This window comes from Bubalus bubalis, chromosome 4 (genome assembly GCF_019923935.1).
Source record: "Bubalus bubalis isolate 160015118507 breed Murrah chromosome 4, NDDB_SH_1, whole genome shotgun sequence".
Taxonomy (NCBI): domain Eukaryota; kingdom Metazoa; phylum Chordata; class Mammalia; order Artiodactyla; family Bovidae; genus Bubalus; species Bubalus bubalis.
Window position 1 is genome coordinate 59,345,282 of NC_059160.1, and position 25,722 is coordinate 59,371,003.

The 25,722-nt window shown below is 38.5% G+C and overlaps 1 protein-coding gene across 12 annotated transcripts in view; it reads right to left on the reverse strand.

Moving 5' to 3' along the window:
- Positions 1-25,722, reverse strand: part of CFAP54 (cilia and flagella associated protein 54) — a 313,162-nt gene that overhangs the window by 260,423 nt on the left and 27,017 nt on the right. For 9 of the 12 annotated variants that reach the window (XM_044941474.2, XM_044941469.2, XM_044941472.2 and 6 more), the window contains exons 7-15: positions 23,866-23,979; positions 23,646-23,747; positions 17,863-18,061; positions 15,085-15,266; positions 14,841-14,997; positions 13,680-13,765; positions 12,575-12,709; positions 10,777-10,927; positions 6,048-6,124 (exon numbers count right to left, since the gene is read on the reverse strand). In XM_044941474.2, the coding sequence (XP_044797409.2) occupies positions 6,048-6,124; positions 10,777-10,927; positions 12,575-12,709; positions 13,680-13,765; positions 14,841-14,997; positions 15,085-15,266; positions 17,863-18,061; positions 23,646-23,747; positions 23,866-23,979 (1,203 nt within the window). Of the gene's footprint in view, positions 1-6,047; positions 6,125-10,776; positions 10,928-12,574; positions 12,710-13,679; positions 13,766-14,840; positions 14,998-15,084; positions 15,267-17,862; positions 18,062-23,645; positions 23,748-23,865; positions 23,980-25,356; positions 25,574-25,722 lie in introns of those variants that run through there. The other 3 variants (XM_044941475.2, XM_044941468.2, XM_044941473.2) reach the window with 3 other exon arrangements.

The following is a 25,722-nucleotide window of genomic DNA, read 5'->3' on the forward strand; positions in this document are numbered from 1 at the left end:
TTCTCTCTGGAGTGCAATGAAGTGTCCAGTAATGAGTTATGAGATGTCTATGGTTTTGGGTGACTTTGGGCAGCCTGTATCTTGGAGCTCAGGGCTGTGTTCCTTCGTTGCTGGAGAATTTGTTTGGTAGGTCTTGCCCTGGAACTTGTTGGCCCTGGTGTGGTGCTTGGTTTCAGTGTAGGTATGGAGGCGTTTGCTGAGCTCCTGTCAATTAATGTTCCCTGGAGTCAGGAGTTCCCTGGAGTCAGGGTTTGGACTTAAGCCCCCTGCTTCCAGTTATCAGTCTTATTTTTACAGTAGTTTCAAAACTTCTCCTTCTATACAGCACCATTGATAAAACATCTACGTTAAAGATGAAAAGTTTCTCTGCTGTGAGGGTCACCCAGAGAGGTTCACAGCATTACAAGGAGAAGAGAAGAGGAAGGAGGGAGTTAGAGGTGACCCAGATGAGATGAGGTGGAATCAATAGAGGAGAGAGTGGGCTAGCCAGTAATCACTTCCTTATGTGCACTCCACAACTAGACCGTTCAGAGATGTTCACGGAGTTATACAGAGAAGAGAAAAGGAGGAAGGAGGCAGAGGTGGCCAGGAGGATAAAAGGGGTGAATGAAAAGGAGGGAGACAGATCCAGCCAGTAATCAGTTCCCTAAGTGTTCTCCACCGTCTGGAACACACAGAAATTCACAGAGTTGGGTAGAGTAGAGAGGGGTTAGGGAGGAGACACAGGTGACCTGGTGGAGAAAAAGGAGAGTCCAAAGGGAGAGAGAGCAGTCAAGCCAGTAATTTCACTCCCTAGTGAAAAATGGGTACTGAAGATTGGGTTCTTAAAGGTACAAAATTGGTAACAAATACATAAAAGCAAAAATTAAAAATCTAGAGTAGAGTTTGGAATTTCAAAAATATAATGTTAAAGAAAAGAAGAAGGAAAAGAAAGAGAAAAAAACAAACAAAAACAAATTCGCAAAAATTATAAAGAAAATATAGGTAAAAAATTGATAACAAATACCAAAAAGCAAAAGTTAAAAATCTAGAGTAGAGTTTGGAATTTCAAAAATACAATGTTAAAAAAAGAAGAAGAAAAAAAAGAAAGAGAGAAAACAAACAAACAAACAAACAAAAACAAACAAAGTCGCAAAAATTATAAAGAAAATATAGGTACAAAATTGACAACAAATACCAAAAAGCATAAATTAAAAATCTAGAGTTGAGTTTGGAATTTCAGGTATACAATGTTATATAAAAGAAGAAGAGAAAGAAAGAGAGGAAAAAAAAAGTCACAAAAAGTATATATAAAAAAATAAATATATAGGTACCAAATTGATCACAAATACCAAAAAGCTAAAATTAAAAATCTAGAGTAGAGTTTGGAATTTCAAAATACAATGTTAAAGAAAAGAAGAAAAAAAAAAAAAGGTCAAAAAATTATAAAAAATATATATATGAAGTTTGCTTTAAAAAAAGTCTTTTTTTTTTTTTGCAAAGTAATAGTAGGTTATAAAGTGAAAATTAAAGGAATAATAGAGTACTTAAAATTTTTTTTAAAATTTTAAAAAAAAGAAAGAAAGAATGATTGTAAAAATAGTAAAAATATATCTAGGACTTTCTCTGGTTTTGTTGTCGGTATTGTGGGTTCAGTTCATTTTCGGCTAGTTCCTTGGTCCGACTTACATTCTCAAGATCTATAGGCCCCTTCCTATGTAGACGGTACTAACCACAGGGTTTTAATCTATTGCCTGTAGCTTCCAAGGCGGTTCCCTCTGTTATAGATTCTTCTGTTTGCTGGTCTCTTCAGTGTCTGGTTTCCACCCTGACACAAAGGGGACGGTGGAGGACACTTTTTTTTTTTTTTAGGCTCACTTGTTCAGTCACGCTGTGGGGAGGGAGGGACGCTGCAAACAAGTAACACTGGCGTGTGCTCACAGTGCCTCAGCCACACTGGGTCTGCCCCCGCTCACGGCACGTGTAGCCTCCCTGCCCACACTGCTCAGGCTCTAGGTTGCTCCACAGGGAACCATCCGTGGCCAGCCCTGGGCTGCTTGCACCTCCCAGGTCCAAGCCGCTCAGGTTCAGGCACTCGGGTAGTCCTCAGAGGCGCAGACTCGGTTGGCCTGAGTTTTGTGCCCTTCCCAGGTCCGAGCAGCTCAGGTGATGAGGTGTTTGGCGAGCGCGACTGCTGCAACTTATCGCCTCCCCGCCACTCAGTTATCTAGGTGTACAACCGGTGCACCTTCTCAGGCGGATGTTGACCATCCAGACCCCCAAGAAGTCTTAGTTAGCAAAGAAGCCTGCTTACAGTTTTATAGATAATGTCTCTCTGGGGCTGCGATTGCCCCCTTCCGGCTCTGGCTGCCTTTTACCATAGGTGTAACCGTCATTAAAGGTCTTGGTTGATACCCTTTATGGGATACAAAAGTTCTCTTCTATTCCTAACTTGTTAAGAGTTATTTTTTAAAAGGTGATTGTTGTTTTTGTCAAATGCTTTTGTTGCACCTCTTTATCTGATGATGTGGTCATATTTTTTCCTTTTCATCTGCAAATGTGGTGTATTGCATTAAGGAATTTCTAGTGTTAAATCATCCCTGCATTCTGGAATATACATAGTTTGATTACACACATCCATTCAACATATGTATAGCTAGATATCTCCATTCAAGAATCACAGGTTCATAAACAAGGTCCTACCATACAGCACAGGGAACTATACTCATCTCCTAATAAAACATAATGGAAAAGAATATAGATGCATAAAGAATCACTTTGCTGTACAGAAGAAATTAACATTATAAATCAACTATACTTCAATAAAAGTTTTTAATTAAAAAAGAAAGGAATCACAGGCTCCGAGAGTTTCCTAAGCAACCCAAGCAGTGTAAATTTGAATGACAGACCAACATGAGGGCAGGCCCAAATTATTAGGAAGAGAGCCTTTCTCTTGTTTACTCCACTTCTCAATACCCAAACTGAGAAACCTCCTTACCGAATAGGCAGATACTTTCCTAGTTGACCTTTTCCTGGGATAAGTCTTGTAGGCTCTAACTAAATGTGTGAGTCTGAGTTCCAAGCCCCATCTCTCATGTGTTCAAGGCTCATCTCTTTTCCCTAGGTGGTGGTTAATTTAAATTTCTTTGTAACTGAGACCAACAACCTACTCCAGCATCTATTCATAAACTGACCATTCTGGTTTTCAGTTCTCCTTTCTATTTTGGCTCCTGGGATTTACCTTACTTTCTTGTGAACTCTGTGGTGTGCTTGAGGATATTTGTTTAATTTTCTCCAAAATTTCCAGGTATTTTGCAGCAAGAGCTTTTTTCAGGTCATCTAGTTTCCCATTTAGCCACAAACAGAAGTCTCTAAGCACAGCTTTTAACACCAAAAAGTTTCAAAGACCTCCCACACACACACACACATTCTAGCATCATCATCACCACCACCGTCATTTGTCAATGTTACAGCTAGTGAAAATGAAAGTTAGTTGCTCAGTCATGTCCGACTCTTTGTGATCCCATGAACTGTAGCCTGTCCATGGAATTCTCTGTCCATAGAACTCTCCAGACAAGAGTACTGAAGTGGGTTGCCAATTCCTTCTCCAGGGGATCTTCCCAACCCAGGGGTTGAGCCTGAGTCTCCTGCATTGCAGGCAGATTCTTTGCCATTTGAGCCACAATGGAAGCCCAGCTAATACTATAATATCATTACAGCTAATATTGAATTAAAATGTGTTCCAAGTGCTAGGCTAAATGCTTTATGTGGACTAATTTTTAAATTACCATAATCCTATGAGGCACTTACTATTCTCTGGTGGGAATGGCTACCCACTTTAGTATTCTTGCCTGGAGAATTCCATGGACAGAGGAGGCTGGTGGGCTACAGTCCATGGGGTCACAAAGAGTTGGACATGACTAAGCAACTAACACTATAATCCATTTGTCAAAAATAGCCATGAATTCAGTAAAACTTTAAAGTAAATTTAAAATATATATATATAATCACAATAGTACCCTATATATTTTTCAAATAGTTCCATGTGTATATGCAAGATATTATATCTTGGCCACCTGATGCCAAGAGCTGACTGATTAGAAAAGACCCTGATGCTGGGACAGAGTGAGGACAAGAGTAAACGGGAGTGATAGAGGATGAGATGGCTAGATGTCATGGCATCATCAACTCAATGGACATGAGTCTGAGCAAACTCCAGGAGATAGTGAAAAACAGGGAAAGCTGAAGTGCTGCAGTCCATGTGGTTGCAGGGAGTGGGATACAACTTAGGGACTGAACATTAACAACAAACATGAAAGATACACAGTTTACCCCACCTCCAGACTTTGCTAGGTGAGCATATGGATTTTGGACTCTCCTTACAATAAATTCTCACTCCTTCTCCCCATTTCACTCCCTTCCAAATAGCTCTGAGACTCTAGGTTGAGATTCAGTGCCCTTTGTAAAATGTAAGAGAAAAACTGAGTTGCCACCATGTGCCACGATGTTATCAACATCTCGTTTGGACTGAATCACTTAAAAACTACCAGTAGAATAGATATTACTGTTATCATCTTACAAAGGAGGACACATATTCAAACAGATTAGTTTATTTAAGATCACACAGTCAACATTAAAGTCAGAATTCAACTCCAAGTCTCCCAATATCAACTGCTATGCCCTTAGGCCATATCAGTGAATCACCCCTACTCCATACACCGCACACCCCCATACAGCTGAGCAGGTAGCATGTGGAAAAAGTTTAGAGGTGCTATTCACACTCTAGTCATCATAGACTTCTATGTTTATTTTGACAATTTCCTAGCAGATGGCGATAAATTATATCAAGAAAAGAGTGCATTTTTCTAATTTAAAAACAGTAGCAATAATTCATAAATGATTTTCAGTTTCTTCATGGTCACTTTCTAAGAAATCCATTTCATTTAGTGCCTTTAATCGCCAGAATTTTTCTATCCAAGTCAAAATCTAGTACTTTGTAACTTCTACTACTATTCCTATTCCTGTACTAAGCCTCACAGAATAAGTGCCAGTACACTAAGCAAGTAATTCTTAAATTCTAGTTTCCTTAAGAATCTACCTGGCAAACTTTTAAGAACCTCACACCTGAATTACAAACTTTTGAGAACCTCATACCTGAAATTATGATTCACTATGTCCAAAATGGAAAAAAGGAAGCTATGTATTTAATAAGCACTGCAAATGATCCCTGGAAAAGCCACTGGCAGACACCTCTTATGCCCCCTCAATCTCTTACACAGTTCAAACATCTTCTGTTGTCAATTTCAAATTTCTCACCTCTCAAGACACAATGCAGCATAGAAAACTCAAAATTGCATTCCCTGAAGCCTTTTATTAGAGATGAATATAATATTCAAGAAAGTTCTGATATACTTATGATATTTGATTTATAGCCAGTTTCTTAGCACTTGCATTTTTGTGTATTAAAAAAGTATACTTTATACAAGTATTCTGAAGACACTCTTTTTTAAAATCAATGGACAGCATAGCATAGTCGCTAAATGCCTGAACTTTGAAGGAAACACTCTAACTTCAAATCCACTTAGCTGTGCAATCTTAGTCCAATAAAATGTAGTAGTGAAAATGATCACTGTGACTATATAAATCAACCGTACAAACACAGCACTAAGATAAAAAGTGAGCTACTTTTTTGAATGTTGTAACTCATGGACTCATAAAGCAGGTAAGTGCTAAGGAAGGACATCCCTGCTCTGTGAGTCTATGAAATACAACATTCAAAATATATCAATAGTAATATAACTATAACTCCTTCTAAGACCCTTTATCTAGCTTATTTTTGAAGCTTATTGGATTTTTTTCTAAAGTAAAAACAAAAGGTAGAAAAATATTCCTATAGTTCTCAATGTATATAGAAACCATAATTTCTCAGATATTAAATACTCAAAATTACTTCTATAACTAACCATTATACATTTACAGATGTAATAGTATTTTTAAAAATTAAATTTTAAACATTTAAAATTAAATGTTTTTAACTGTATTTTCTAAAATATTTTGAAGTACCTTACCTTTATTATTGGAAGAATATCTATGCTCCCTTTTGGACCCCCAAAGATTTCACTAGTCCCTCTCTTTAAAGATACATCTGAAAAACAGAGAGAAAGAGTGGAAGGAAGGAAAGAGGAAGAAAGAAGGGAGGGAGGGAGAACAGGAAGCAGGGGAAAGAAGGAGGGAGTTCAGGAAAAAGAGAATAAAAGAGAGGAAAAATAGGAAGAAGAGAAGGAGTGAGTAGGAGAGAAAGAAATGGAGAGAAAGAGGACCAAAGGAAATAAAAGGATGAAACAAAAAAATGGGAATTAACAGTGAATCACAATCATAAAAAAACATTATGCTATATTAGTTATCTTTTTAATTATTCATGAGTTTAGAAATGATTCAACACTTAGAAGTTGCATACCAAATTATTTCTTCCAGCTAGTTATATTTTGTCTTTATAAAAGTAAATTTAAGAGCATTTTGTAATACAACAAACCAATACAAAAATCTTGATTATCAGCAAGGTAATATTATGGTAAAGAGATTGTCTTTCTGTATATTCTATGGAAAATCCATTGAAAAGCATTCATAAACTAACAGTAAATTTAGACAAATGTCAGAGAAGTCTGGCTTTAATTTAAGGAATACAAATAATAAAAATGTATATGACAATGCTAATTTTCCAGTCTAAAAATTTTTCAGTAATTCCAATTAAACAATGAATTACTTAATAGACTAATATTAATAAACATCTTGAAGCAGATTATCATAATTGACTTAGAATGACTTGTACTTTGTGTTTTATGTGCCAATAAGATGATTAGAGTAACAATGCTTGAAAAATTTAAATTTACATATCTAAATGGGGACAACTGCTCATGACATAAATGTAGATGTTTTCAAATTTACAATGGATCATGTTCTAATACTGATTAGTTCTTTAGAAATCAAATATTTTAACAAAGGATCAGTATAATCAGTTGTATGAAGCCCATCCATAACTAAAGAATATAAAATACAATAAAACATTAGTCTCCCCAAAGTAAACAAAACAATAAATTTAATAAGAATAGACACTTTTTTATAAAAGCAATCATTAGATTTTTTGGTTCTAGTAACAGATATTCTGGAAACATTCCCTTGGCTGGAAAAGCTGGAAAAATGCAGGGTTGGTTTTTTTCTTCTGCAAGCTAAGAAAATAATGAAAATATCAGTACAGAGCCAGTATCCTGGAAAGAGAGTATCCCCTGGATCTTGGGAAGCGAGCCCGGGGCCTAGAGAATGTCCTTCGAGCTACTTTTCCCTCCGAAGATTTTCGTCAGTTTTGGAAAGGTAAGCTGAGAAGCTGAATGGTGCTTTGACAGCCTTGAGGAGCTAAAGCAACAGAGATTGGTATCCAGGGCCCATCAAGGGTGAAAAGCCAGAAGGGGCTACATCCTAGGAGTCAGAGTAACTGAAAATAGGCTGAATAAAGAGCATCTCAGCTTTAAATTATCTTAATATCTCAAAGTGGATTAATGCGAACTTGAAGTTGCAGTGCCTTCATGTATCTGGTAAAAGCAAGCATAAATCTTCCCTGGAAGAACAGATCATCTAAGGCTTCAAGTTACTTTTATAAAATATTAGTAGCAAATATAGTGTATGGATGTGAGAGTTGGACTGTGAAGAAGGCTGAACGCCGAAGAATTGATGCTTTTGAACTGTGGTGTTGGAGAAGACTCTTGAGAGTCCCTTGAGCTACAAGGAGATCCAACCAGTCCATTCTGAAGGAGATCAGCCCTGGGATTTCTTTGGAGGGAATGATGCTGAAGCTGAAGCTCCAGTACTTTGGCCACCTGATGCGAAGAGTTGACTCATTGGAAAAGACTCTGATGCTGGGAGGGATTGGGGGCAGGAGGAGAAGGGGATGACAGAGGATGAGATGGCTGGATGGCATCACTGACTCGATGGACGTGAGTCTGAGTGAACTCTGGGAGTTGGTGATGGACAGGGAGGCCTAGCGTGCTGTGATTCATGGGGTTGCAAAGAGTCGGACAGGACTGAGCGACTGAACTGAACTGAAACAGTGTCTACCACAAGACTTAAAATAACCAGATTAACCAAATAGCTGATGAAGCAAGTTCTGCACTTAAGAAATCAACAGAATACCTATGGATGAGATGATAGAAGTCAGAAGCCCCTTCTGGCTTCCCTCCACCCCTACTCCAGTAGCCTTCAACCAATGACAGATAAAGGTCGGACAAACACCCCAGCCTACCAGCTCTTTAAGGGACATTCTATACAGTCTTCTGGAAGCCCCTTGTGGGATTAAGTCCTATACCCACAATAGCAGCCTTCTCACGAACTTCCAGTACCCTGTACTGGCTTCCTTTCCTTCTGTCCCGCTTCACCCCACCACCCTGCTTCCCTGGATAGCAGTCCAAATAAACTGCTACACTCAACTCTGTCTCAGAATCTGCTTCTGGGGAAACCAATCCAGGAAAAAGTTCAAGGTGACAACACCTGGACTCACTGGTAAATCTTTGCATCATAACAAGTGAGACAATCAGGCATCACATACTTCCTGACTCAATGCAATAGGGAGTATGCATGAAGTACGCTTGCCAAAAAAAAATAAGATTGACAAGAAAACTTTTTGAAGTGTATCACTTGAATATAACCAACCTGACAGATCTAACTATCAGGTAGAGAAACAAGTTAACACCATAAGGACGCAAATAGCCAAATCCAGTATGTGGGAAATCTTCCAGGGAGATGATTCAGTTTCTTCAGGGGTAAGGAGAGGAGGACTGTAGGTTACAGAGAAAGATTTAAGAGACATGATGGAAAATAAAATATATGGGCCCAACGGGATCCTGATTGAAACAAACCAACAAGAGATTTTAATACAATCAGGGGCATAGGGATGTTTGCTAATTTTGTAAGGTATAATGTATTAATAGCATTGTGGTTGTGTAAAAAGAAAAAAAAAAACCTTCTGTTAGATAGACCAACACACACACACATGTATGTGTATATGCTGAGGTATTTGTTGGTGAATGACATGCTGTCTGCCTTAAAACTGTCCAGGAAAAAAGAAAGTATTGCCAAGAGAGATTAAATAAGGTTGGCAAAATGTTCATAATTACTGGTACTGGATGATGAGTACTGTGACTTATTTCATGTCTCTATTTGAAATTCTACATAATAAAAATTTTAAAAAGGAAAAATGTTTTAAGACAGGATATGTCAAAAAGTATGACTTCAAGACACAGAAAGCGCAATATCACATGACACCCCTTATATGTGGAATCTAAAAAGAAATGACACAAATGAACTCATTTACAAAAAGAAAAAGACTCACAAACTTTGAAAATGTACTTATGGTTGCTGGGGCAGGGAAGGGATAGTTAGGAAGTTTGGGAAGGTCATGTACACACTGCTATATTCAAAATGGATAAGCAACAAGGACCTATTACATAGTACATAGAACTCTACTCAATGTTATGTGCCAGTTTAGATGGGGGGAGGGTTTAGGGGAGAATGGATACATGTATATGCATGACTAAGTCCCTTTACTGTTCACCTGAAACTACCACAATATTGTTAATTGGCTATACCCCAGTACAAAATAAAAATTATAAAGTTAGAAAAAAATAAGGCTTCAAGTCATTGAAAGTGTTAGCCAGAGAACTCTAACCAGTGGTTCTCAAACTTCTAAGTGTATCAAAATCACCTGGTAAGCTAATCAAGACTAGAAAGGTCCATACTAACTGAGGTGCAATAGAACTGAGCCTCATATTTTTAACAAGTTTCAAAGTGATACTTATATCAACCAAACTTTGAGAACCATAGTTATCTAATTCAATCTGCAAAGCTGAGCTCAACAATGGAGTGCCAGATTAGCGAAGCTCTGGGAGAACAATTATTACAATAACTTTTATTACCGAATCCCTCAGATGTCACACACACACTATAAGAGGGGTAAGACAGGAAAGCAGGCACCCCTATGCTCCTCTACCTCACTTTCTGTATGTGAGTTGCCTGATGACACAGACAACTCTGGGGTTCAATCACAGGCAGAAGAACGAATGAGGAGGTCAAAGCATCCTCTGAGAGAAGGCACCTCCCAGAAGGAGAACAGAATAGTGGCAGGAAGGGACTGGACAGGGAGAGGAGGATAATGAGTGAGAAAGGAGGGCAAAAAGAGGAAGAAGATAAAAAGGGAAAAGAAAAGAAGAAACAGGACAAAGAAAGAAGAAGAATTTTCAAAGGAGGGAATCAAGAGAGAAGAGACAAAGGAGACAAAGGCAGAAGGACATGGATCCACTCATTCCAGCTCTTCCTCTGTGGCAGGCAGCATGACGGTATCAAGAATCATGGTGACCAGAATACATTCTCTTCCTTCAAGAAGTATACACTCTAGCAGGAAATGGAAGAGGAGGAAGTAGGATTAAAAGGAGGAGAGGAAAGAAAAAAGGAAGAATGGGGAGGGAGGGTGAGTGGTGTAGGTGGACAACGAGGGACAGAGAAGGGTATACAAGTGAGGAGAAGACGCAAAGATTTTCATTTGCCACTGAACCAGAAAGCATATAACCTTTTTTTTTTAACATCAACTTGGTTGAACCTATATTACTTCTACCTTTGATTATAAATCATCGATGAAGCATAATACTGAAATGTCTGATTTCCATTAACAGATGTTAAACAGTATTACAATTTGTGCTTATATATTCATATATATATATTAATAACCTCATGCCTTTTAATTCAATATTTTACCTAGAAATTTTTTAAATTTCCTTCCTGGGTTTCCTAAAGATTCCAATATTTCACTTAATCGTAACGTGATCTCTGCCACCATCACAACATCAATGTCTTCCATCTTATAGCAGTGAATGATTTCATTTATCTGCCACAGTAGATAAATCCACTAAAAAGAGAAAATACACAGTAAAATCAATTGAAAGTGCACTACATTGTAGAAAGAGTCACATTTTATAAAATTGAGTACTTTCTTGAAATCGCCACCTTCTAATCATATAATGTTATACAGGTACTAGCTCCCCTGGTGACTGAGATGGTAAAGAATCCGTCTGCAATGCAGGAGACCTGATCCCTGGGTCAGGAAGATCCCCTGGAGAAGGGAATAGCAACCTACCCCAGTTTCTTGCCTGGAGGATCCCATGGACAGAGGAATCTGACAGGCTACAGTGAATGGGGTTGCAAAGAGTCGGACATGACTGAGCGACTAACACCTTTTTATCAGTGGATCTTAATTATAATAGAAAATTAATAATCCTAATAAGATGATAGTTAATGATCACTCTGTTTACACATATTCTTGAAGAAGAATTATTTAGCTTGTAGTCTGCATACGCTATGCTATGCTATGCTAAGTCACTTCAGTCGTGTCCGACTCTGTGTAACCCCATAGACGGCAGCCCACCAGGCTCCCCTGTCCCTGGGATTCTCCAGGCAAGAACACTGGAGTGGGTTGCCATTTCCTTCTCCAATGCATGAAAGTGAAAAGTGAAAGTGAAGTCGCTCAGTTGTATCTGACTCTTAGCGACCCCATGGACTGCAGCCTACCAGGCTCCTCCATCCAAGGGATTTTCCAGGCAGGAGTACTGGAGTGGTGTGCCATTGCCTTCTCTTATCATCTGACTTTTTTATGTATCAATGAAGATTATCTGTATCCTCAAAATTGTCATTCTCCCTTCAAAAAGCAGCAGTGACTATCACTATCAAAGTCCTCCCAAATAGTGAGGGGGAAGTAGATGTTTCAGGCTCTACACTGAGTGCCTTAGAAGCTGTCTTTCATGCCTATAACCTCAAAGCTTAGCACATAAAATTAGCCATCACATTTTGGGAGTTAAAATGGGAAAAAAACATTTATGCACCAGATCATTGTTTCATTAGAGTATATGATAAAATTATGTCCATGCATCCTAATATAGCTAATCTTAGGAGGCTTCAGAATCACAGAAGACTGAGTTATTGTTAAAATACTCTCTCCTAAGTTTCTAGGTTATAATATTGACCTGCTCCACTTTTTCCTTTCCATGAGAGAGCTCTTTAGTTTAAATAGAGTATTATTACAGAAAGTGAAAGTGAAGTCGTTCAGTCCTGTCCAGCTCTTTGCGACCCCATTCGGTCCATGGGATTTTCCAGGCATGAATACTGGAGTGGGTTGCCATTTCCTTCTCCAGCAGATCTTCCCAACCCAGGGTCTTCCACACTGTAGGCAGACGCTTTACTGTCTGAGCTACCAGGGAGCTAAAATGCCTTATCTGTTTTCTATTATTCACTTTCTTAATGCATTTATTCAAGTTCATATAACCTTTAAACATACCATATTTATTCCTCCCTGAAAAAACTGAAACACCTCCTTGTTTCCCAAAACTAAGCTGGAGCAGAAGTACAGGGAATACACTTAAAGGAAAGGTTCCCTCATTACCACATTTAAAGAATAGTAATTATGCAGGTGGGTAAGTAGGGAAAATTTAGATTTAAAATGTGCATCACAAATGAAATTAGCAATAACAAAAAGCATATGAAGGGAAACAAAAAGGAATACTTTATTAGTACTGATCTTCTGGGTAAACTTTGAATAGTCATTTTTGGACACAGTGACCCGCTGCATTCCTAATTTGCATTTCTGCCACAGGAACATTATCATGTCCACAACGATTTCCTTATCCGGCTGAGCATTCTGAAAGCAAAAGTGGTAAAGTAAATAAATAAGAACAATAAGATATATAGATATGGACATATGACATTTAATGTGTGCCAGACAACATTCTCAGAGCTTCATACATACTGCACTGAACTGAATGGTCAACTCAAAATTCCTATGTTGAATTTCTAACTCCCAAAGTAATAATACTAGGAGGTGCCTAGGTGGCTCAAATGGTAAAGAATCTGCCTGCAATACAAGAGACCCAGGTTCAATCCCTGGGTTAGGAAGATCTCCTGGAGAAGGAAATGGTGACCTCAGAGAAGCTCTGAGGATCCATGGAATTCAGTTTTAAAACCAGAGCTGCACTGCTGCTACTGCTACTGCTAAGTCACTTCAGTCGTGTCCGACTCTGTGCAACCCCATAGACGGCAGCCCACCAGGCTTCCCCGTCCCTGGGATTCTCCAGGCAAGAACACTGGAGTGGGTTGCCATTTCCTTCTCCAATGCATGAGAGTGAAAAGTCAAAGTGAAGTCGCTCAGTGGTGTCCGACCCTCAGCGACCCCATGGACTGCAGCCTACCGGGCTCCTCCGTCCATGGGATTTTCCAGGCAGAAACACTGGAGTGGGGTGCCATTGCCTTCTCTGCATTGTATGCTAAGTGACTCCAAACAGTAACCAGGCTTTGCATTTAGGGACTGGAAAGGAGGGTTTCATTAAGAATATTAACTCTCATCAAAACTACTGCTTCATTTCCTCCATTATCAGAAATATAGCTAGCCTTGAAATTTCCCTGAAAGGAAAAGATAGATGTCCAAAATGATAACAATAGTAAATATAAATTTAAAATTGTAAGTCAAGATATAACTCAATGTCTTATCCTAATGACTGAACAGTATAGAATTTCAGCAAGGTGAAATTCCTGTGATTTTTAAATATGGCTTTAAATTACGGAGAAGAGCCTCTTTTGACACTATTACAAATTGTCCAAAATAACTTTTTCACCTGTGGAGAGTCACAGACACAGGAATACAAGGTTGTCGCCAAACGGAAAATGTCTTCTGAGTATCCACAAGACTTCACACAAGTATCTCAATTTATAAAGTACAGAAAATGAAGCAAAAAAAAAAAAAAGTTACAAAATTTCAAGTAGAAAATGCATAGCAACATAGAAATTCTCCAAAAATAACATAAATGATATCTGGGCAAATATGTCAATAACATACTTTAAATGCTTCCATTTGAAAACTAATCTAAGTAGGCTTTAATTCAATTAAAATGGACTATTATCATTTTCATTATCTGCAATCTGTATACCAGCTATGTCCATAATGGAATTGTGAAGGTTTATAATATTAAAACATCTGTGACTGTTGAAATAAAAATAAGAAAGATATCTATTCAGAAACCACTAGAAGAAAAAAAAAAGCATCATTACTTGGTACAAATTATTTACCACAATTGAGCAGCCATGCAATGCCTTAAGCATGTGATAAAACATAAAACACGGGATTAAATGATTCTCTAAAAGACAGAGGCTGCAGATGTTCATTTATATACACAATAACTCCTAAAACTGAGTTTTAGAATGGAAAACTCTGCATACTGGAAAGAGACAGGAGACCATCAAAGTTTGCCTTGCCAAAGTCAACTGATACCTCTGATTCAATGCCCTGCTGACCTCTCATTAATAAGGCAGCAGCTAAAATAGAGCCTCATTTTTCCTACCCAAAATCATGTTGCAACAGAAAAATCCAGAGACTTCCCTGGTGGTCCAGTGGTTAAAGCTCTGTGCCTCCACTGTAGGCAATGTGGGTTTGATCAGGAAACTAAGATTCCGCATGCCCCATAGTGTGAACAAAAAAAAAAAGTTTTTTAAGTAAATAAATAAAATCCAGCATCTGTACAAGGCCTAGGAACCTGCAAGATCAGGCATCCAGCTATTTCTCTGATCTCAGTTCCTACCACATTCTCAAAGGCCAGCACCACCACCAGAACACTCCAGCCACATCTGCCTCCTGGCTATTCCTTCAACAACCAAGCACACTCTCACTTCAGGGCCTTTACACTTCTGCTCCCTCTACCTGGAATATTCTTTCTCTCATTTCACCTATAGAGAGTGTATAAAGTCATCTTAAGCTTTCAAAGAGGCAAATAAACACTCACCATGAACGGCAATTTTTTTTACATAGACTTGACCTTCTTTGTAGTTGTCAAAAGGAAAGATCAAACCTTTGTTTCTCTTTACATTGATCAAAGGTTCTATCGCAACAAGAAGAATTAAATCCTTTTCCGCTTTCTTTGACGCTGGGTCATCCTGCCTCTAAGAAAAGTATATCTCACAAGTTAATTAGCACTTCAACGTCATGTTAATACCATAAAAACAAAGCCATTGTTTTACATGTATTACCTGGAGAAAATCAATGAGCTGCCCAGCCGCAGATTCAAATAAACTCCATTCCTCATACATAAAAGCTAATTTTATAAATTTCACGGCAGCATTCACAGAAATAAGATTCTTCTTTTTTATAATAAGTTCCAAAAGATGTGCTTTTGGAAAATCAAGTATGCCATCTGCACCAATATTTGACACTAGAAAAGAAAAGAGAGGGGTCATTCATGCAAAGAAATATTTACTAAACATTAAATATCAGGCACTTGAGAAACAATGAGGGAAAAAAGCAAACACAACTCCCACCTTCACAGAACTCACACTCTGGCGGGGAAAACAAGAAATCATAGTGGGCAAGGACTTCCCTGGTAGTCCAGTGGTTAAGATTCTAGGCCTCCGGTGGTAGGTACACAGGGTTTACTGTACATTCTACTTTTGGTTGTGTTTGGAAATTTTCATAATAAAGTTTTTTAAAAGAAAAAAAAAAAAAGACTCTGTGCCTCCACTTCAGGCGGCTCAGGTTTGATCCCTGGTCTGGGAACTAAGATCCCACACCCTGCACAGCAGCCCAAAACACACTGAATAAATAAAATATTATATAAAAATTCAATTCCTGAGTTAGGAAGATACCCTGGAGAAGGGGTAGGCTACTCACTCCAGTATTCTTAGACTTCCCTTGTGGCTCAGATGGTAAAGAATCCACCTGCAATGCAGGAGACCTGGGTTCAATCCCTGGGTTGGGAAGATCCCCTGGAGAAGGGAAAGGCTACCCACTCCAGTATTCTGGCCTGGAGAATTCCATGGAACGTATAGTCCACAGGGTTGCAAAGAGTCAGACACAACTGAGTGACTTTCACTTTCTTTCAATATAAAAATAAAATATAAAATCTATAAAAATATTTTTTAATAATTTTTTTAAAAATCTAGTAGGCAAAAACAGCATGCTCTGGGGACAAATAAGAAGGGCCTCAAACCTAGGTGTGGGGTATGAGGTTCGGTCAGGAAAGATCACCCAAAGGGAGGGATGTGGAATCTCAAAAATAGAGAATTAGCAGGAGTTAACTAGCAAAATACACAGCGGGATATTACAGACTCGGAGCTCAGAAAGGAGACCTAAAATAGGGACAGAGCTCCAGAGTCATCACATAGGCACCGTAAGTAAGTGGATCAGCTGTGAGCAATGGAAGGCTGCCAAAAATAGAAGAGCAAAGAACCCCAACAAGTAAGAGAAGGGCAGGTGGGGAGAAAAGGCTGCAAAGGAGGGTATTTAAAGAGAAAGAAGGTGTCATCAACAACAACTGCTACAGAAAGCAAAGGAATGGAAAAGCACTGACTTTCAACTGAACAATAAGGAAGTTGTCCACGACATTCTCTGTCCATGACAGCAGACTGCCAAGTATAAGTAGGAGGGGAAGAATATGGAACAGTGAACAAAGGCATTCCTTCAACAAATCTGTCTCTAACAAGAGGAAGAAATTCGGAGAGGAAGTTGGATAGGGATGAAGGGGCAATTTGCAGAGATATGGCCCAAAGACCTAAAGGGAAGGAGGAAGAACATCCCTTCCATTTTAATGAGAGACAGTGGAAAGGAAGGTAAATTTCCAGGTGTGGGTGAAGCAAGTCAAAGGAATTCTCCTCTGAGATCTTGTATTTTCCTCATGAAGAAAAGATGAGACTGAACTGCAGTACAGAGGCTCCTTGCCCTCAGATGGGCACACATATGCACACACATGCACATCTTTAAGCTCACTTAGAAGATGACAGGACTTCCCAGGTGGTGCTAATGGTAAAGAATCCACCTGCCAATGCAAGAGACAGAGGAGATGTGGGTTCGATCCCTGGATAAGGAAGATCAGAGGACAGCAAGGCAACCCACTCCAGTATTCTTGCCTGGAGAATCCCACAGACAGAGGAGCCTGGCGGGCTACAGTGCATAGGGTGCAAAGAGTCAGACAGGTCTGGAGCGACTTAGCGCACACAGAAGGTGATGATGATGTCATTAACTATTCTATGAAAATTTGAAAATATAGACAAAATCAAAGTAGTATTTACCAAACAGAAGATTTTTTAAAAGAAAATGAAATTCTAAATCGTTTTATATCTATAGAAGAAATGGAATCCATAGCTAAAAATATTTCCATAGAGAAAATTCCAGGTCCAAATGCCTTCACCAGCAAATTCAAACTTTCAGAAAGAAATAACACCAATCTGACAAAAACTCTTCCAGATAATAGAAAAAGAGGGCAGAAAGCTCAACTTTTGTTTGAGGCCAACATGACCTCGAGAGGAAAATCCAAAAAGGACTTTGTAAGAAAAGAAATCTAATTAACAGAAACATTAGCCACTAGGAAGAAAACCAAGAAATATATCAAAAGAATAATTCTCACCTCCAGATTAAGATTATTCCAAAAATATGCAGTGAATATGAAGTGGTTAAAGATTATATAAGTAATCATTGTAACTCACCATATTAATAGAAAAAAGTTCATCCATTTGATGAACTCAATAAATCTCAAAAAACCCAGAAAAAGGTTTTAATAAAATTCAACAACTATTCAGAATTAAAAACTCTTAGCAAACCAAAAATACAAAATAAAACAGAAGCAATAGTGTAACAAATTCAATAAAGACTTTAAAAATGTTCTACATGAAAAAAATCTTTAAGGAAAAAAAGATCAATAAATTGGTATTGGTTTCTTATGTGTCAAATATCATGCTAAAATTTTTGTTATTTATGTTCTACCACAAAATAGTATTTTTATTTTTTATAAAATACTATTTTAATAACTTATTTACTTATTAAAAGTTCTTTTCCTGCCATAAACAGTTCTGAGACAACATCACGAACTTCTACTTCATCTGTAAAAACAGGTCCAGTCTGTAGTATTCGCCGATTTGAGTCAGAGAGCGCTTCCAAGACAGCCAGAAACCGGGAGGCAGTGCTATCAAACAACTCCTCCAACAGCTTTTCTGTGGCCGTACGCGGCCATGGCATCTGGGGAAAAAAAAAAATACAGCCCACTTTTTTAAAGTTCTACAATGTCTGATGGCATAAGGCAAAGATGAGTAAGGTGTGCTTTATTAATGCTAACAGAGAGACTGGTTGGCCTGTTGATGAGACAGCTGCTTCTAGGGTTTCCATTTTTGAGGTATCACTCCAGATTTTATTAAAGTTTATGTTGTGCTACCATTACATCAAAGACTTTGCTTTTTCTTTATGTTTGTGTTTCCAAGACAGCCTACAAAGGCCCTTTATTAATAAACAACAGCATTGGTCTCCACATGTTTTGCAGCGACTTAATTACAGCCCTGAGGAAATTGATACTCAAACTCGAGTTGCCTGAGAATCTCTCAGGAGAGCTTTTTAGATTCACCAACCAAATCTCCAGACAGTCAGTGAGTCTGGGTGGAGCATTTTTAGAAAACCGGATTGAAATTCTAATGAAGAAGGTCCCCAAACTCAAATTGGAAATAATATCTTATCGTATAAGTAGAGGCAGACACGACTGTCGGACACGACTGAACTACTTCGCTTTCACTTTTCACTTTCATGCATTGGAGAAGGAAATGGCAACCCACTCCAGTGTTCTTGCCTGGAGAATCCCAGGGATGGGGGAGCCTGGTGGGCTGCCATCTATGGGGTCACAGAGTCGGATACGACTGAAGCGACTTAGCAGCAGCAGCAGCAACTAGTCTTTCAACAGCCAACTGTAAAGAAGAGTTGACCAACTGGATACAAAGAAGCAGGTGCCACTCACAGCCCCATGTGGATCCCTGGTCACTCTACTTTGTGTCGGCCTGAAAGGATTTCACTCCTGGCAGATGGCCTACCTACACACTTCATTATTCTCTCTGACTAACGAGCTGTTCTCTGTGCTTAGATTACCAGGAAATAAGAAAGACAGCTTTAGTTGGCTTTGCTAGAATCCATGTCCAGTTAGCGGGCATCCACATTTCCCATGATTTCCTTGCTTCATTCATCTTCCTGAGGCAAAGTGAGGAAGACAGAAAAGCAAAAGCAGAAATAAAGCTGCTTTGGACTATTTTTCTCCAAACACCAACTTCCCTGCTTATTAGAGTCTATGTGTTTTCAACCCTTAGGCTGACTGATATGTTTAAAAAAAAAAAAAAAAACCACCTCAGTAAATAGACTCACCTGTACCGTTTTTCTAGAAGGGGTGGGTGGAATGAATTGGGAGATTAGGATTGACATACATACACTACTACCGTGACGCTCCAATACTTTGGCCACCTGATGTGAAGAACTGACTCATTGGAAAATACCCTGATGCTGGGAAAGATTGAAGGCAGGAGGAGATGGGGATGACAGCAGATGGGATGGTTGGATGGCATCACTGACTTGATGAACATGAGTTTGAGCAAGCTCCAGGAGTTGGTGATGGACAGGGAAGCCTGGCATGCTATAGCCCATGGGGTCGCAAAGAGTCAGACATGACTGAGTGACTGATCTGAACCATGTGTAAAATAGATAGCTAGTGGGAAACTGCTATATAATACTGGGAGCTCAGCCGGTGCTCTGTGATGACCTAGAGGGGTGGGATGGGGGTGGGGTGGGAGAGAGATCCAAGAGGGAGATGATATATATATACATATAGCTGATTCACTTTGTTGTACAGCAGAAATTGATGCAACATTGTAAAGTGATTATACTCCAATTAAAAAAAAAAAAAACTCAGTAAAACTCGAACTTCAGGCCTCTTACTTTACAAACAGAGGTCAGGGTTTCTTCTAAGATATTTGCTATAGGTTAAGACAGAGGTTTAAAAATTTATAGTTAAACAATATAATAAACTTCTTAATAATTAGAAGTATTCAAAATGAAATGGTAAATCCCAGATAGATTACAGTGAAATTTGTTTTTTAAAATATTGTAGAGAAACTACAAAAAGTGAACTAGAATATTTATCAGATCTATAGATGAATAACAAGCAAATGATTTTAAAGTAGAAATATTTAAAAGATCTATAAAAAATTTAAAGCTAGTGTAATAAATACACTGAATTGTCAAACATGACAAACAAAATATTGATGTCTATGAAAAGAATGAGCCCATTCAAATACAATTCAAAAATTAAAGTCTCTAGTAGATAAATGGTCAAAGACTGTGAAAGATAATTCACCTAAAAAGAAAATATAAAGAGTAAACACAAATGTAAGGGAAATCTGGTTCAAAACAATAAAGTTAAAACAAGCCATATTATGAAAACTTAATTATTTTAAATATTAAGAAATAATATCAAAATGATAATGGTGAAATTGGCATAGGCAGGTTGTCACCTTGGAGAACTCATTTCAGAAATTCAATCTGGTAATATACATCAAGAGAAATAAGAGTGTTTGTAACTTTACTCAAATTCTACACCTTAAATTTTATCCACAGGAAACAAAAGAAGGAAAAAAATAATATACTTGAAGATGTTGACTACATCAATATTTATAATAGCAAAGGATTGGAAAACAACTAAAATATTAGTAATAAAAAGTACTGGACAAATCTGGTACATGTACTGCTTAGGGTGAAAAGTGAAAGTGAAAGTCATTCAGACATTTCTGACTCTTTGCAACCCTGTGGATTATACAGTCCATGGAATTCTCCAGGTCAGAATACTGGAGTGGGTAGCCTTTCCCTTCTCCAGGGGAGCTTCCCAACCCAGGAACTAAACCAGGGTCACCTGCATTGCAGGCGGATTCTTTACCAACTGAGCTATGCCTAGGGTATACTAGACATCTTTTAAAATGTCAGGATGGATGAGAAGCTGAATGATACAACCCATGCAGTAAGTTCCAATCCTGAATACCATGGCTCCCATGAGATCTATGCCATGAGACTTACTGTGTTAATTTCTCAACATAATACACCCACCCTGTTCAAGCTCAGTGTCACTGTCTCACTGTGTGCCAAAAGCCTTTGCTTACTTCTGCCTCCAAAATACTATCATGCTCTTGTCCTTCACTTAGAATGTTTTTCCTGTTCTCCCTGTCCAGTTAAATCCTGCTTATTATTTCAAAGTCATTCAAAAAAACAGAACAGTGACTTCATCTTTTCTATTAATATATGCCACCACTCTTGGACCACAGTAGGCCTTTGATACATGGTTACTAAATGAATGCATGAAAAATAAATAACAGTAACAGCTAATACTACTAAGGTGCTACCATTTGCCAGGAACATTCTAGGGGCGTTACATGTAACTCATTTAATCACCACCATTATTTCCTTCTTAATTCTTATCACAGGCTTTAATTTACTTATTTCTTATGTAATTTCTCCACTAGAATGTAATCTCTCCATATTTTGTTCACAGAGAAGTTACTTTAAAATATTTTTTGAATGAATCACTAAATGGTCAATCATCAGAAGTCTGAATTAATAGTCCTACGAAACAATCCTTTGAGTCAAAATGATTTACTGCAAGTTAACAATTGACCTACAAACTCAGAAATTTTTTATAAAATAGATTTAATGCATATTGAAATCATTTGCTTTTGTAGAAACATAATAAAATGATTTCATAAGCATAAAGCAGAACATTCTGCAAAATATTACCCCTGCTCTCTAACAAACACTATAGCGTTACTACTTAATGATACCAGATGCAGGGTACTCAACAGCTCATCCAATGGACTATCTACAATTTGGCAGGTTACCACCCTCAACCAGTTAGACACCATGAGTCAATAAGTGGTACAATTTAAAAGGATGTATGAACTGTATGTCTGGGCTCACCAGTCAATATATCATGGACACTAAGTAGCAATGAAAAGTTACTGTGTCCAAATGATATTTTCATTTAGTATTTGGATTCATTTAAAAGAAAAGAGAAATTCTCTCAAATGTTTATAAGAAGAAATGAGGAAAGAGAACAGCAGTCATTGGATTATTTAGAATACCCTGGGCTAGAGACCTGGGTTCTGGTTCAAGGGTTGCCAGCAGCTGGCTTAAATACTCTGGGATTTATTTTTCCCATCTGTAATAGAAAAGGACTGACCCAAATGATTTCCAAAATCTCTTCCAGGTTCTGAGAGTCTACATCTCTTCTGTCAGAAAGTGTTCATATTCTTCCCCTCTACTTTCATTTTCAATCCCTACACAGAAGCTCATAGAAGAGAGTTTACAGCTATCCAGAACAGTCACAGGGCACTGCAAAGATATACAGAGCTGGGATTTAAGGACACTGAGACTCCGAATGGCCAAGGGGAAGACAGTGGGAGAGGGGAAAAGGCAGAAGGGAGAAAGGGCAGAAGATCCCACAGGCATATGTCTGTCCCACTCTCCTCCCTTAGTGCAACTGGCCAAACATACTTGTGGCCAACAGGGGCTGTGTGAGGGGTTTTGGCTTGTGAGAAAGAAGACTGTAGTCACTTCCATACTGAGTATCACTACCTACGTGAAGTCCTCCACAGCTCCCCTAGGTCCCCTCTGGCAGAACGACCTAGGTCTCCTCTGGCAGAACAACCTAGCAGTTTTCCAAATGAGGACCACCTCTCGATTTGGCCCTGAGCATCAGTCATGAGCAGATAAATATAATAACATTTGACTCCAGTGGGAAATAAGTTTTTGTTTTAAAGCCCCTGAGGCATGGGGCTCATTTACTACTTTAGTGCAACTACATCCTGTTGTTGTTATTTTAGTCACTAAGTTGTGTCCGACTCTGGCTTCTCGGTCCACAGGATTTCCCAGGTAAGAATACTGGAGTGGGTTGCCATTTCCTTCTCCATGGGATCTTCTCTAATCAGGTATCAAACCCATGTCTCCTGCATTGGCAGGTGGATTCTTTTACCACTGAGCCATGAGGGAAGCCCAACCTACATCCTAAATACTCCAAAGATGAAACCGGAAGTTGATAAGAAAAGGTGCCTCCACTTCCTCTCCATCCTCAACACCTTCAAAACTGACACCAAGTGGTCAAAAGGCTTCTGCGGTCTTACTCAGAAGGCTGTAAATTTGAGCCTTTCCCAGGCTCTTCTTCAGCTTCTTGCCCTTTAACATTACAAAACTAGGATTATGCAAAGGTACAAAAGCTCTGAGGAAAGGATGAAACAAGACCATGTCCAAATTAGGAAGACATTCTTCTATTTGCAGGGATTGGGGGCAGGATTTTTTTACCTGGAGGATAAGAATGTTCTTTACAATGTTTGTTGGTTTCTGCTGTACAACAAGGTGAATCAGCTTTTATACATACATCCCCACCCTCTTGAGCCTCCCTCCAACCCAGCCCCCATCCCACCCCTCTAGGTCATCACAGATAGGTGGCAGGATTTAATATTGAGTGGTAAAAGTGTTAGTTGTAGGCCTGTTTGCAACCCCATTGACTGTAGCCCTCTAGGCTCCTCTGTCCATGGGATTTTCCAAGTAAAGTGTACTAGAGTGGGTAGCCATTTCCTTTTCCAAGGGATCTTCCTGACTCAGGGATCAAACTTGGGTCTCCTGCATTGCAGGCAGATTCTACACCATCTGAGCCACCAGGGAAGAATAATGATCAAGCGTTAAGGACACAGAGGTATAATATAAACACTGTAGAAATAGTCTGAAACACAGAAGATATTCTGAGACTTACAGTTTGTGCTTCCTTTATGTTAACTCTTATCTTTGGTCTAAAGAAACTTTTGTTTTTTCTTCTAGATTCAAATACTCCTCTTTTGAAGATCATGACTGCCATCTGCCTCAAAAAGAAAAATTACTTATGAAGCATCAATGGGATACACTTCTCAACTACTGATATTAAGTACTTCATCATCTGTAGAGTACAGTGGATTTATCTCATGAAATTTTTATACCTTTATTGTGGCCTCTCTATAATATTCTCTGGATTCTTCCTGTGGTTGTGAGGAACTCATTAATTCCAGTTGCCGTAACTCATCAATTTTAGCTAAAGCACGCCGAGCAAATGCCTACATGCAATTAAAATAAATTTAATTCATAAGACATTAGAGTAAAGTGATTAAAAATGTATCAAGAGAGTATGTTTTACTCTCCCAGACATTTGATTTAATTTGTGGATTAAACTCTAGGCTGATGCTGACTTTTTTAGAACATAGTAGCTGACCCGTCAATCATTTCCTAGAAGCACCACTAATTTCTGTAAATCTAAAGTCAATGAAATGTTGGCTATACTAACCTTAGAATGCAGAAAAGTAAAGAAATTCAAAAAAGTAAGGAAATTCAAATTCTGGTTACAGAGTAGCTTCTTATAGATGATCACTTCTCCGGTATCGCACATGCATGCACATACACACACATACACCCCTCCTCAGTGCTCTTCTCAAATTCTAACCTTTCCACCAAAACCAGCTGTGTTATCTATTCAACTGTACACATTGTCAACTAAATTGTTAGGTCCTTAAAGGGCCTTGTTTTTATATTTCCAGTACCCAACATACAGAAAGTGTTTATTAATATCTGAGGAAAGGAAGAAGGTGGGCGTGCTTATTTAATCAGATCACCATTATTATAATTCTCTATTGCTATGATAGAGATAATAGCAAAATGAGTTTCATTCCTATAATTTATTTTAGCAGTTCTTTCAAGTATTTTATTTATAATTTATGATTTCATGAAGATGTTTCTAGAACATAACAGTAACATAAAGGGTTACACTTTTCAATAAGAAAAAAATTCCAATAGGAATCAAATGGTTCAAACTATGCAAACATGTCTATCCCTGATAAATTTAATAGCTATAGCAATATGCCACCACTAGAACACTAAGACTAACTCTGCATATATGGTGAGTAGTTTCTAGAATGTATCCTAGGCTAGAAAAGTATCCCACAAGGACTGAATTAAGCTATTCTCCTGCTGAAATCCAGACCCCACTGCACTCACCAAGTTATGCTCACTGGTGCAGGGATGGGATGGTCCAAAGGAAGGAATGCCTGTTTCTAATTCTTACCGGTCTATTGACAAGCAGAGTACTACATACTATAGTGAGGGTACCGGATTTCATTTGCACAGAGATGTGGCATAGGTCAATAGAAGCTCCAACCAGTTAAGCTACATTTCAAATATTTAATCAAAAATATATACAGGAAAAGAGGAAAAATAAGAAATAGAGTATACTAAATAAATGGTGGCTGGAAGCAGAGAAAAACAAAACAGATAGTAGACAGCTTGGAATAAAAAAACTAAACAGGGAAGGAAAGTGGCTTGCATACAAGAATATAAAGAGGAAGGGAAGATATCAGAGATCTTATTCAGAAAAGAAGCAAAGATGGTGGAAGTGAACAGAGAATAAACGGGGAAGCAGAAAGTAAAAGCAAGAGATTCACAGAATGGAGAAGCCAGGCAAATGTCTGCAAATAAAGCCTGGGACTTGTATCTTTGCTTCATCCCAGTTCTTTGGCTTTTGTTGGTTTGCTTGTTTTCTTCCCACTTATCTAATGAAGAAAATGCTGAATATGTTGTATTTTTAAGTATTAGCATCCTCATAATTAAAAAGTGGCCTGCACACATGCATGCTAAGTCACTTCAGTGTGTTTGACTCTTTGCAACCCTATGGACTGTAGCCCAACAGGCTCTTCTGTCCATGGGATTCTCCAGGCTAGGATACTGGAGTGAGTTGCCACATCCTCCTCCAGGGGATTTTCCCAACCCAGGGATTGAAGCCACATCTCTTACATCTTCTGCATTGTCAG